Raw genomic sequence first — 14,572 nt, 5'->3', positions numbered from 1 at the left:
CGAAAGCGAGCTGTAATTTAGATTTATATCGTGCAGAATCCGTCCGTACATGTCCGTATTTATCATTGCAAATCACTTTTACCCGATAGGTATTTCTTTATATTTTATCGAAACGACTGACGAAGTATGAGGCGATCTTGCCAGGATATGATCTATCTCTACTCCAATTTTCATCAAAATCCATCCAGCCGTTTTCGTTTGATTTAATAACAAACCTCCTAGCAAACAAACTTGAACGTTTTTATTGTAAGTAGGATATAAAGTTATAATATAATATTGAAAAGTGTTAACGTAAGACTTTGGTACATTCAAGTCTTTAACAAAGACACTTAATCTACTTAACGGGATCAAATATTTGTGTATTCGCTAAGGCTTAGACTTTGGCAAGCACTTTTTTTACGCCTATATAAGTCTATATAGCATAAAATTAACCTTTAACAATATATTCTAATTTTGAAATCAATACGCACTGCGTAATATTATCCACTGAATAAAAATTTAAACATTTTGGAATGGAATCTTGGTTGAGTTTGTTTCTTCTATATTTCTTTTTTAAATATTAGTAATTAGTTACTTAATTGCTTGTCAAGTAAGCAAATATATATATATATATATATATCCTTATATATTATCAATGCCAATACGCAACTGCAAATCAATAATAATAATTGACGACCAATGTCATCATAATTAATATAACGCTGAAGTAATGTTTTTATGATATAAATCAGCGGACGAGCGAATGGTCCATCTGATGGTATGATGGTTTTGTAACCGCCCGTAGACAATGTCGCTGTAAGAAATATTAAACGTGCCTTACATGCACCACCAACCTCGGGAGCTAAGATTTTATGTCTCTTGTGCCTGTAGTTACACTGGCTCACTCACTCTACACTCTACACAATACTGAGTACTGTTGTTTGGCTGTAGAACATCTAATAAGTGGGTGGTAGGTACCTACCCAGACGGGTCTAAACAAAATCCTACCACTAAGTCTAAGTGTTTAAAGGCCTATCAACCCGTATAATTTACAGCCAAATATATTAAGAAAAATTATAGACTGTTTGATGTCACATGGGTGAAATCGCACGGGTAGTCTTATGATCTATATAAACGAGAGACGTCTGGTGGAAAGAATTAGATAAAGTGAGTATGATAAATTGTAATTAAATGTTCCAGGTTCACTTTATCGAATACCAGGTGCAATATATAAGGTACGGTCGTACCCTATTGTAGCAGGATTAACGTAGCTTTCTACCAATTAAAAAAAATCCGAAGATTACACCCTAAACACAAACAAATTTGACACCTTAATAATATGATATTTAAAGTGACAATTCAATAGATTTATGATTAAATATCATCACTTATATCCATATATCAGTAAGAGACTTATTATATAAAAATAGTTTTTATTACGTAAAATTAATCCAATTTTTATCGATTCGTTTCGTGATATAAGTAACGTTACGTGCTGTAACAATTAATTAATTTTAAGCGTGATAAATATAAAACACGCTCCGGAAGAAAAAGTAAAGTGGAAATATAATATCTATATAATATTCTCGTCAATGCAATTTCTATACAGTACCATGATGGTTATTCTGTAACAATAACTTGAATCTCACCGAACATTAGAGTAAAATGTCAGAATGTGATATGTCACATTGAGTTTAATAATGATTTAATAGGTTACACGTATCAAAATGGCGTATCACTGTAAGTCGATTGTCAACATATTAAGAGTGAGATACGAAGTAAATTCTTACAGAATCACACTGCAGTACTTGTGCACGTGGTACAGTAGAAATACATAGGCTCGTATACATACGTCTGTATAGGCTATCTTGTATAGTTTATATTTACTTGGTAGTTGTGCAAGTCCCTTTGGGTAAGTACCAACCTCTCATGTGCTGCCGTACACAAATACTTAGAATTTGTGTATTGCGGATATTGTAGTATTTTGTGTAGGGTCGCTTTGTCAGTATACGAAACAAGGGACATAATATCTTAATAATTTTAACCACTGATCTTGTCTAAATAGATCGTGTCAAATAGATTTTCGTAACAGATTTCGGTCAGGACAAAAATCTCAATAGACTTTCGTAGGAGATATTATCCGTACTTTTACATATATTATGTATATTAATACAAATACAGCATTGATTCTGTCTTTCTGACTGTTTGTAACACTTTCACGGCCAAACCACTAAACCGAATTTCATGAAATTTGGAATGAAGCAACCTGAACCCAAAGGAAGGATACTGGCATTTTATGCCTAAACCACCGATTTCACCACAACACCTGACCACCAATCCCTAAAACGCGAACGAAATCGCGGGCGATATCTAGTGTTAGATAAATATATATAAAGCAGGTTCAGTCTCTGAAGCCTACCTCTTGCAATCGAATGATTTCAGATGCTTATTGTAAATTGGTGGAATTACATTATCATTGTTTAATAATGTTTTTTTTTTATGTCATTGGTTGGCGGACGAGCATATGGGCCACCTGATGGTAAGTGGTCACCACCGCCCATAGACAAAGGCGCTGTAAGAAATATTAACCATTCCTTACATCACCTATGCACCACCAACCTCGGGAACTAAGATGTTATATCCCTTGTGCCTGTTCACTCACCCTTCTAACCGGAACACAACAATACAGTGGACTGTTATTTGGCGGTAGAATATCTGATGAGTGGGTGGTACCTACCCAGACGGGCTTGCACAAAGCCCTACCACCAAGTTCCTAAACGTGACTTAACGTACTTACACGAATCTACTTGAATTATGAATATTTTGTTTTGATTTGAATTTTGATCGAAAAAGATATAGCTCTCTCAAAGTGAATTAGAATTTTCAAGAACTGAGAGTCGACACAATAGACTTTCATTAACTGTTTCGATCAGCTGAATAGAAAATCAGAGCTTAAGTTACATAATATCTTTTGTTAAATGCTCGCTTATTGTGGAAAATCGATACACAAACCTACGTCACACAATTGATTTGAAGATTTTGTATTTGTTACTAGCGACCCGCCTCGGCTTCGCCCGAGTGAAATATTGATGAAGAAAATGTAAAGTGCTCTCAAAGCAAAAGCAAGAAAATATTAGTAGGTAAACATCGATCAAAATTTGGACCACCACCGGACCAATGTAAAACTGCACATCTTATTTAATCTTATATACTTTAAAAAAGAATATTTAATACTTTAATGTGTTTTATATTCTTATTCGTATAATGATTAAAAGTAAACACCGTAAAAAAAGAGTATCTTTGATCGTATAGTTTTTCGCATAGAAGAATTGCACACAGATTCCTGTCGGTTGAAATCTACCAGTTAAAATTAATTTCGTGAGTTTTGATTCTAATCACACGTGAGTTATAATTGTAAACATTTAAAAAAAAATCGAGTCGTCTCGAGTATAAACAAAGACACTTCAAATGTATCTGTCTCGACTTTAATATGATGTCAACAAACATTACTATCATTTTGATATGAAAATTGTTACCGACGTTACAAATATAGAAAATATTGTATATGTATAAATTCAGGTGAAGCCGATTTTAAGTTCAGTAAACCCTCTTATAGTAATTTCAATTTAATTTATTTTTCTAATATTTAAAATAGAAGGTAGGAAAGTAAAATACTTCTTTCACATAATACCACGGCTTCGGCCGTGTTAAGTGATACAGTCGTAGGTTACATGAACTTTTTATATCTAAGTATAAAAAAGTTCATGTCATCCTAAGGATTTAAGCTTGCTACATACTAACTTATCAAATTAGATAGTGTGATAGTCGTAAAATCGTTACAGACAGACAGAGTAACTTGTGCATTTATAATTTTAGTATTGATTGGTATGCGTCATTTTTCATACGTCAGTACGAAAGTTTTAAAAGAGGTATGTTTTTAAAGTTTATTTCAACATAAATCGGTTAAAATCTATTTTCGATAAAACAACAAATTCTATTAAAAGAATATTAATATTATTATAGTTCATCGTTTCAGTATGGAGATAATATGCGGACGTACTCAGAGTGCATCGGTCCCGGCGCTTACTCAACGAACGCTGCCAAAACATATAATAGACAAGCTACTCGTCCTGGCGTCACATGGGTACAAGAATAGTACATATACAATTTTCAGATTGAAAAACAAACATAATAATAAATTCCTTGTTTTTTCGACTAGGAAAGTTGAAAGTGCCGCCTTTTCTCTTCTATCCATGTATCATACAAATAAACCTTCTACTTGCATCAATATGTTTAGTTATGAATACCGCATTTAAATCCTTTGCGCAGTTTAAAAGAACTCAGCGTACACAAAAACTATATGACAGATTTGTAGATCTCTTAAGTTTCTAGAAAAGTGAGCGACAGCATGTACCCTTACCCGAGTTTTTCATAGATAGTTTAAATGAAATATCATGTTTTCAAAATGAATCTCGTGTTATACGGAACACATCATGAGGTAACTTGCATGTGTCAGATTAAAATCTTCCACCTACGTATCCAACCAACCCGCCTCCGAGCAGCGTGGTGAAGTAAGCCCCCAAACTTTCTCTTCAAAAGGCACATGGCCTGCAGTGAGTCATTTGCATTTGCTAATTATGGAAGAGTGTACACTTTCGTGCCTCGGGAAGCACGTAAAGTCGTTGGTCCTGCGGCTGAACGCTTTCCGGTCGCGTCGGATTTACCGTCACATCGGATAATGAGATTGAGGAATGTAGTGTGATCTTAGCGTAAACTCGTGCACTATGTGTCTTGCACAGTCGGTCTCAAGAGGATCTCCCTTAGATCTTCTTGAGACTACCCGCCGTGGCGGACTCTATATAAAATTATATAGATGATAAAAACCGCGAACATATTTTGTATTGATCTTCATACAGAATTGATGGAATATAAATAATTAATATAAGTACTTTTATAGGTAGGAAAGGGTAAGTACAGGGTTTCTATACGTTGGGGTACATGTCAGTCACCTCCTCGTGGTGTACCCTGGGCAACGGGGCCGGCTTGAGCTTGCTCGTCGGCCACGGCTAAGACTAGCGGGAGGGATGCCGCGGGGCTGCTCCTGGTACGTCCCTGATCGGCGTCAGGGCGGACCATGTGAGTGGCCTCGTTGGCTAGGAGGGAGTGGGAGGGCTCGCTACTCGAGCCTCCCAGGTGTTTTACACCGGCGGTCAGCGGCGGAGCCTATCATCTTATCCGCCGCAGGGCGTCAGCTTCGTTGACGCCCAGCCTCCAGTGGCGAACTCGGGGGAGTTCGCTACATTCTTACGTGGAGGATGAGGGGGAAGGCGCGCACTAGGCGCGCTTTCCATGAATATTCAGCCGCCTTAGGGCGGCTGCCGCTGGTGGGGTCGCGGTTGCATGCCCTTGGCGATCCCGTGACCTCACCACTCGGCGGCATGGTGGAAACCCGAGGATGGTTTTAGTGGGTAGGAGAATCCCACATACCCGTCCCGGTCCCCCGACCGGGCGGCATGCGTAAATGCATTTCCTCCTCGTTAAACAAAAAAAAAAAAAGGGTTTCTATACGTTCTTGTCAGTAGGGTTTACACTTAGAACTGGCGGTAAGTTCATATAAGTCTGACTTGTAAAGCGTCAAGAGTACTTGTAAGAGTCGATTTGTATTATATATTTTTATTGAATGCAAAAAAGGGTAAATTTATTACTGCCTCGTTAATTTTAGTGGCTAGCTTATGAACCTGCAAATACCGACCTTTAAACCTTAGTTCAAGCCGAAAAAAGTTATTGGGAAAAAAGACGAAAGATCGAAGACGAAGGATCGTCTTTTTTGGTGGTTTTTCTTTCACTTGAATTCTTTCCTGTCGTGTCCGATTTGCTTCTGGATTGAAATATGAGAATAAGATAATAGAATCTATGTACGAGTGTGTTTGCATACAATTGTGCTCTACGTGGTTAGCAAGTCATTCTTGAAAATAGCCGAGCAGGCCGAAATCGGTCAGTGGGAAATCAACATCAACCATTAATACAACGATTAACTTTTCCACTACTTCATTTTTCATACCCGTGTATGCTTAAAAAAATGTTACGAACCTGCCAAAACTAAACATTTCGTCCTATTAGCAGACGTTTTATAATTCATAGACAGTTTATTTATTTTTAGAACTCAAAACGTGCATCAGGTATAATGGTCTTAGCAGAGCAAATGTTATTTATACGCTGTATAAATAATATCGGATTATACTTCAATGTAAATGGATAAAATTCAAAGTAAGTTCAGTTTTATTTAATACGTATTTATGTTATAGAGTATTTTTAATAGGGTAAATGTACCAGTTTATGATAAGTGTCTACTCTGCCCGAATAATTGGCACTATGAGGTATATACAATTCTTAACATCACGAATAGACCGTGATCTATGATATTATGTCCGTCACGACTGTAATTATATTTGCTTAATCACCTGTCAAAACAAAACATTGTATTAAAGGTGTGAAATTTTGCCGTTTGATTGAGATTACGAATAAAGTCACGCAAGTATAAGTATTAGGTGTACAAGATTCTGCTCAAAGCTTCTATCGGGAGTCCAGATCCAAATATCATCAAAATCCGTCGAAACGTTTTTGACTGATATATTAACAATCATACAAACGTACAACATTCACGTTATAATATTAGTAGGGTTTAATAAACATTAGCCTACTTATATGACGTCACTCAAGTTAAAATATATATAAGGTAAGAAACAACTAACTAGCTACCTGCTCTGGGACCTAAGCCGTCCATGAACTGATCTGATTAAAGGTTGAATTTATTGAACCCTCCATATCTGTAACAGCGCGTAAACGTTTCAATTCAGGGCGAAGGTCTCATTTCCTGTTACGTAGAATGATCTAGGTATAATCCCAGTCTAAGCCATACGGATTTGAGTATTATGTTCACAAATGAAATGTGTCTAATTGATGCTTACTTTAAGATTACATTTTGTATTAAAATGTGTATTTTTACATACAAATAATGTATTAGAAAATACTGACACACATAAGTGATAGTTACCTTACTTAAATTAAGCTACGAAGATTTCCTGTAAAAATATACTATTTATTATTATAAATACAGATTAAAAAACAACGAAAGCCCCGAAATGGCTGACATCGTAAATAATTTTTGGGAACCCTAGCTAGCTACTTAAATAACTAAATTTAATTAAGAAGTCTTCAATATGGCTTCCAGTGTCATTAAATTCTTTATAAAAACATCGTCTTTTACAAATGTTATGTATTAATCTCTTGCATTGCTTCCTTCTAACGGACAAATATTTAAATCAGTCATATACAATTCATAAAACATTTTTTTAATTCATGATGACGTCAGACAAATCATCAAGATTCAATAACTCAAATGACGTGGGAAAAATACTTTAATTATGCATGTAAAAGTATTTCAATTGTGTTTTTTTTAACGATAATAGAATGAACCTTATCTCAGATTTCAGTATATATAATTTAACAATTGTATCGGGAACACTATTCCAAAAACTGATAAAGGCGTATCATATCTTATCTAACAATAACAATACGAATGCTATTCGAGGAATTTTTAAAGGCGGCAACCCTGTCATGAATTAATTACCGCGTCATGGAACGTCCATTAATATGAACCAAGTAATTAATATCAATTGACAACTCTAGACTGGATAGATCTTACGGTCTTTTCATTCATCATGTTTGTTTTCTTGTTACAGTAACCTAGTTAACTAATATAGATATACATTTGCATTGAGTAATTTTAATTAGTTAATTTACTTTCAAATTTCGATTATTAACCTAAAAATATACTATAAAGAAAATGTAAATGTCTTCATGATCTATCAGTATCTATCGGATCTATCATAATAAATGGTCTATTAATCTGTCTTAAGATGTAAATATAATTTTCTTTATTCAATATTATCAAATTGTATTGTTAACAAACAAATAAAAAATAAAATAAAAATGCTCACTGCTGTTAAATATAAATAACACATCTTCTAATTAAAATATTTAAAGTAAAATATAAATGTCAACGAAGAAGACTCAGAGAATTGATTAACAAAACAATTTGAAAACGGTTCACAATAATATTTAGAGCTATAGCAATTAAAATGCATTTGAATTTTAACAAAAACAAAATAACTAATCAATTAACAATATTATAATTTAGCCATAAATCAATTGGTGTTAAAAGCTAATGTATATTTATTTTAGAAAAGATACTCAAGCATTCTCGGTAAATGTTACAACCCTTATTGATAATGAAAGGATCATATGAAATAGATATACAAAAATCCTAGCTAATATTATAAATTAATTATATAGTCTACTTCTGAGCAACAAATACTGTAACCCTTTCAATAAGAATGTGACAACTCGGGTCAATTTGAATAGTATATTTGTAACAATAAATTGGAAAATATTGGTTAAACATAATGGACATACTTAAATATGTTGTAAACAACAATTATATCTATAAGCCATAAAACACACATGGCTAGGTTTTATTATTATAATTAGTTACATTCAGTTAATGTTAATTAGTGTCATTGACATTATAATAGAATGAATTAAGTCTGTTTAATGTGTAATTTAGGTATTTTAAAGATAATCGTTATTTTAAGGAATAATTTCAAATAATAGTACTTAAAACTGATCTTGAAATAAATTATGTGACTTATAAATATAAATATTAAAGAAGGATTACTGAAAGTAAGGCTAGAACAAATTTATCTAATAAAAAAAAATTAAAAGTATAAGCAATCAAGTTTGAGTGTTTAAAATTAAATCTTACTTGAAAAATTCTTAAATAACTATCTTCAAGTATCCTCTACAATAAATTCGGAACTTAAAACATATATATATTTTTATCAAAAAGTATTAAAAGTGATCACTGAAAATAGAGAAAACAAATAACATTAAATTACCACATAAGGACTCTTTAACATAAAACATAACTTTATAGATATTTTGTTTATTAAAATAAGAACAGAAAACATTTATTTATCGAAATAAAGATAATCAAATGTAGCTGTAAGTAGGACTGTACATTTAAGATAATATTTACTCTCCAGACAACTTGTTTAAACACTTAGGTGACTGTATTATCATTATTTCCAAGAGACATGGAACTTTTTAAATATAAGTAAATAGAATTTAAATTGATTGTGAATTTCTTTCAAATGTTATGGTTAATTTGTTCATTTGGTGTCTTTATTCAATGCTAATGCTATATTTGAAACCATCTAAATGTAAACATACTTTCTCCAAATGCACATAGGAGATAAATTGAACCAGTTATGTATTTGCATTAGTTTTCTATGAATAATTTTAAATTACTATGTATATTTTCTATAGAGAGTGATCCATTGTAAACCATTATTATTTATTTGGTATATCTATTAAAATCCTGCACTAGTGAGGAAATTTTAATGATCAGTCTACATTAGATACTTATTTGAATAGAGACCAAGATGTTACATTTTAGTAATATATAATATAGTTTAATCACACAGTATTGATAATTGTAACTGGTTGTTAAATATTTTTAGCCAGTAGATCAAGATTAACTAACTGCACAACACAACCATGGGCTAAGAATAGAGTAAGGATGTTTATAATCACTCCATAATAGTTTATATACTGCTCATAAAACGTGTTTGCTTATGTAACCTTAAGTTACTCTCATGATGACTAATTTGAAGCATTTAATTTTTATTACCCTTACTACTGAATGAGTCAGTGTTGCATGGTAAACAAAAGAAAGCTTTTTGTTTAGTTTAAAATTTAATCACAACCAAATACCGTGTTGATTTGTATTGGTGCACTGGCTTACGTCCAAAACATTTGAATAATATATATAAATGCGCCTTTGAGTCTTATGATGACGAGAATTTATAACAGCACTGCATACCATATCAGTGCCTATAATTACCTTGAAGAGTTCACGTACTTGCATCCTGGGCTGTATCGTTCCAAGTACTAATCAATATAATTTATGTTGAATCGAAATAAATGGTTAAAATATCGCGAACTATGGTCACCAAACTTTTTTTTTTATCATGCTAATATTATGTTTTAATACACCAAATCTTATCGTCGAATTCACAATGTGAAATTTATTGTGTCATCTCCGAAATATCGAGATTAAATTTAGCAGACGAACATAAGCAGTTAGAATACGACAAAAAAGAAATCAGTCGAAGATTAATCATTAATAATATGAGGTACACTTACATATATTAAACAACACAACTTTAACGTCTTCTGTTTTCTAACACTGATTTGTTACACAATAGTCTCTGTGCATATTTTTTTCTTTACAATAAAAATAAAATTACCACATAGTTACGATTGTATAAATGACAGAAAACAACGGAGTGAAAAAAGACGTCTAGATTGGATGGAAGGTGCACTATTCTTTGGTTTAGAAGTTTTCAACAGATGGCGACACTATCGTTTAAGTCATAGACAATATATGTCCTGTAGAAAGACCTAATTTCAAAGTAACTTTTCAAATAGATTAATCTTGTTTTTAACGAATTACAGTCTAACAAAGTTGGTACTAAATAAAAGATTATTTACAAAAAACATTCAAAATAACATATTTTCATAAAAAACTTTTTAGAAGTTTTGTTTTTGAAATGTATTTATAATATTTCTTTTTTTTTCTTTAGATATAAATACATACAAAATATAAAGTTTTCTTAATACGTAAATACACTTTATATTAACTTACTGATATGATGTTATTTTTTCATTTGAATAATTTTATTACAGTGCTTTATTAGCAAATGAGATTAGAAGTTTTAAAAAAATATTCAATGTAATTTTAAAGTATTTTTTAAAATGTTTTATGAATTCATGAAATAAAAGTAAAAATAAAACCTAAATTAAGCTAATATGGCTATTAATATTTATGCACCATTCTTAACGTTAATTGTCTTATTTGTTACTATACAAATGTCGAATATTATCATTTTGCTCTATTTTTATTTGTTGATAGTTAAGGCTTAATATTAGTTATTCTTATGTAAATAAATAATTTATTCACAATAAAAAAAAACTGATAGCAACACTGACTGTTTTCTTAACATTTTTATTGGGTCTTTCACAATGATCCACATTTCAAATGTTAAACTTACAGCGCCCTCTAGGAACAGACATTAAAATCAAAGAAACGTATCCCTTCTCACTCGCACTCGTGTGTTCTTCGCAGTCGAACGGTTCAATGACTTTGGCGACCAGTTTCTATTTTCTCTCTGGTTCTGTCGTCGGGTCGACCCGCAAGGAAGGGGGTCTTTGTTTGCGTTTCACGTTCGCGTCGCACGGTATCATCTGTGACGGTTCTATCGCATCGTGTCCGAGACGGAATGTGTCCGCATAAGTGGAAGCGTGGTTTTCACTCGTCGCGGTCTATGTGAAATGTCGTGCAGTGCCCCAGGGTGGCTCCGTCTAACAGTGCAAGTGCAGTGAGGTGCAGTGGTGTGTACGAGCGAGCGTGGGTCGGTTCGGCCACGGCGAGCGAGGTGCGCGGAGGTGGCGGCGGCCGTTCGGCCATGACCGGCGACATGCCTCTAGGGAGCGCGCACGCGTTCGGGCGCGCGTTGCTCCGGGACGGGGCGCTGCCGCCGCTGGAGCCCGGTCCACCCGCTCCACCGGCGGCCAACGCGCAGCCGCCTGACAAGCGCCCACCGGCTGCGGCCGCCAGCCCTGAGCAGGTCATGAAGCTCTATATGAACAAACTTACCCCATATGAACATCGTGAGATATTAAACTACCCCCAAGTGTACTTCATAGGCGCGAATGCTAAGAAACGTCCCGGTCTCGTCGGTTTTCCGAACAATTGCGAGTATGACAACGAGCAGGGTTCCTACATTCATATACCACACGACCACATAGCGTACCGATACGAGGTACTGAAGGTTATAGGAAAAGGCAGTTTTGGCCAAGTGGTAAAAGCCTACGACCATAAAAAGCGCGAGAATGTCGCCCTGAAGATGGTACGGAACGAAAAGCGTTTCCATCGTCAGGCGCAGGAGGAGATTCGCATACTCGAACACCTCCGCGAACAAGACCAGGACAACACGATGAACGTGATCCACATGTTCGATTCCTTCACGTTCAGGAATCACACATGCATCACCTTCGAACTTCTTTCTATCAACCTTTACGAGCTGATAAAGAAGAATAAGTTCCACGGGTTCTCCTTGCAGCTGGTACGCAAGTTCTCGCATAGCCTGCTCCAGTGCCTACACGCACTTAACAAGAACCGAATCATTCATTGCGACATGAAACCTGAAAATGTACTGCTGAAGCAACAGGGACGCTCTGGAATCAAGGTACGTAAATAATATACAGTTTAAACTCAAACTTAACCTAAAATTATAAACTATGCGAAACAGATCAGCTATATTTTGTACAGTTATTAGGTTACCGAATTTCTAAACACCTGTTCACGTATGAGATGGGCCGCGGGCGGGTAAAATCGATAACAGTTGTTGTGAACAGCTGCCCCAGTGCGTGCCTTGCGATCAGCTGGCCACACCCGCCTCTTACAACTCCTAACCTGACCTGATGAAAAATAAACATTTATCACTTCGAATCTCTGACAAATCTGTCTGGCAACGTTCTGCGATACACGATCTTTTATTATGTTTCTCATTGCATGGACGTTATGATAAACGTTATCGGAACGAGTTACAAAGTCGCCCAGAACCGGCCACGCATCCAGTTCTATTTTAAAGCTTCCCGATACATTTAGTAACTCGCTATGCTCTCTTGTGATTTAGACGGTTATTTACGTCAGAACGCATCCGTAAGATTTCAAAACAAGACTGAAGATTCGCAATTAAAAATATTCAAGTCAATGTCATTCGTTACAAACAAATGATTATATTATTTATGAGCGAATAATAAACCTTCAACCATTCACTCGTCTGTGAACGAAGTATGACCTACAAGTTGATGATTTGGTGATGCCTGAGTGAAATCGTTGTCGAAATCCAATTTTACGTCGTCAACTAAACTTGAAGGCCTAAAATTAATGCTTCACGCTCGATATACCGATTTTTTTTCTACTTTCTTTGAAGGTTAATATCCCCTAGAATAAAAATAAATGTTGGTTTATTATTATTCATAATATATTGAGAGCATGTTTAATAATTTATTATGAATATAAAAACATGTGTGTATATTAATTGAATGTAATACTTTTCCGCAAAATTACATAAATTGAACAATTCAAATAGGGACAGTAGGAATTTGTACAAGTGCAGTTCTTTTTGTTTGTTCAGGTGAGTCCTACTTAGATGTTAGGCGCCAGATTATAAATGTCTACGATAAGATAATTATATAAATGTTTTGTTTATAACCCGGTTGTATCAAACTTTTTTTTTTCTTGATTACGTTATCATGAAAATACGGTTACAAAAATGTATTCGCAAAATTTATTGACACCTTCTCACGTTGACAGTACTATCAATATTATCTATAATAATGAGGTAGATTGTCAACTTATTTCAGAGATTTATCTATATTGTATTTTTTTTGTAGACGATCAAATATAATCATACAACATAAACTTGATTAAAAACTCTTGGATTTGAAAAGGATTACATTAAACATACTGTTTCGAAATGTAGATTATCGAGAAGAACTGGCGAGAAAGTTAATAGCTTCCATCAATTAAATTGAAAAAAATATCTGAATGATATCATATATTATGTTAAAACTTTTTAACCGTGGCAGACGGTCAGAAATGTTTCGTTTTTTTTTTTTAATAAACAGAATCATTAGCTCTAAAATATTAAGTGTTATAAATATTATATTGCAATTTTTAAAAAAATAAATAGTCTTTTTGTTGGTAGCCTTTCTCGTGACGACGGCACCTAGCGGTAGTTTCTTTTACGAACCGGTTCGAAGCCAATAATTTGGAATTATTGGTTCTTAAGGCTTTAATCATTATATTCTGTTATTAATATTCATATCATGCAAATATCGTTTTAATTATTATTTATTTGGAGATGAATTAAAATTTTATGTAAGAAGGAATATTTACTTTTTATTTGTTTTTGGCCCTTACCAAACATAGGTATTATATATATATATATATATATATATATTTTTTTTTTTTTTTTTTTTTTCAATGTATGTTAGAGTTTTATTGCCGATGTTATCTGTCGCGGGAGTTGATCTCGAGTTCGACGTACGGCGTACCGCAGTTTTTTCAACTTTCCTGCGAAATGTTTGTAAAATTTCAAAGCGAACGAAGTGTTTTTTCATCCAGCCTGCTGCGAATTCGTCAGCCGGTGGCGGTTTGCTTTATCCTAACCGAAAACTATTCCAAGCTCTTTCCTTAACGTCTACCGCTGCAACGACGTCAGTCAGTCACGCAGCAATTTTAAACGGAACCAATCATCCCATTCGACCACTAAATGACAAGCTAGCGAGCGTGTCTGTCTCCAACTTTCTTTATGTCAAGTTTGTCAATTGAAAAACTTTCGCTCAGTTGGAGAAAATATAATTTATTTAACGATAATGTTGTAACTACGAGTGAAGTACA

At 34.2% G+C, this 14,572-nt stretch overlaps 2 protein-coding genes across 11 annotated transcripts in view; one reads left to right on the top strand and one right to left on the bottom strand.

The window, feature by feature from the left end:
- LOC125073829 (transmembrane and coiled-coil domains protein 2) overlaps window positions 1-10,418 on the bottom strand; it is a 45,701-nt gene extending 35,283 nt beyond the window's left edge. For 8 of the 9 annotated variants that reach the window (XM_047684936.1, XM_047684937.1, XM_047684938.1 and 5 more), the window contains exon 1: window positions 10,246-10,418. The gene's annotated coding sequence lies outside the window, so the exon portion shown is untranslated. The remainder of the gene's footprint in view (window positions 1-10,245) is intronic. The other variant, XM_047684931.1, reaches the window with a different exon arrangement.
- A 790-nt stretch (window positions 10,419-11,208) lies between these two features.
- The window catches only part of LOC125073746 (dual specificity tyrosine-phosphorylation-regulated kinase 2), a 159,106-nt gene continuing 155,742 nt past the window's right edge, over window positions 11,209-14,572 (top strand). For both annotated transcript variants that reach the window (XM_047684762.1, XM_047684761.1), the window contains exon 1: window positions 11,209-12,350. In XM_047684762.1, coding sequence (XP_047540718.1) covers window positions 11,568-12,350 — 783 coding nt within the window. In that variant the 5' untranslated portion in view covers window positions 11,209-11,567. The remainder of the gene's footprint in view (window positions 12,351-14,572) is intronic.

This window comes from Vanessa atalanta, chromosome 25, assembly GCF_905147765.1.
Source record: "Vanessa atalanta chromosome 25, ilVanAtal1.2, whole genome shotgun sequence".
Classification (NCBI taxonomy): Eukaryota; Metazoa; Arthropoda; class Insecta; order Lepidoptera; family Nymphalidae; genus Vanessa; species Vanessa atalanta.
This window is presented reverse-complemented; position numbering and strand designations above follow the sequence as displayed.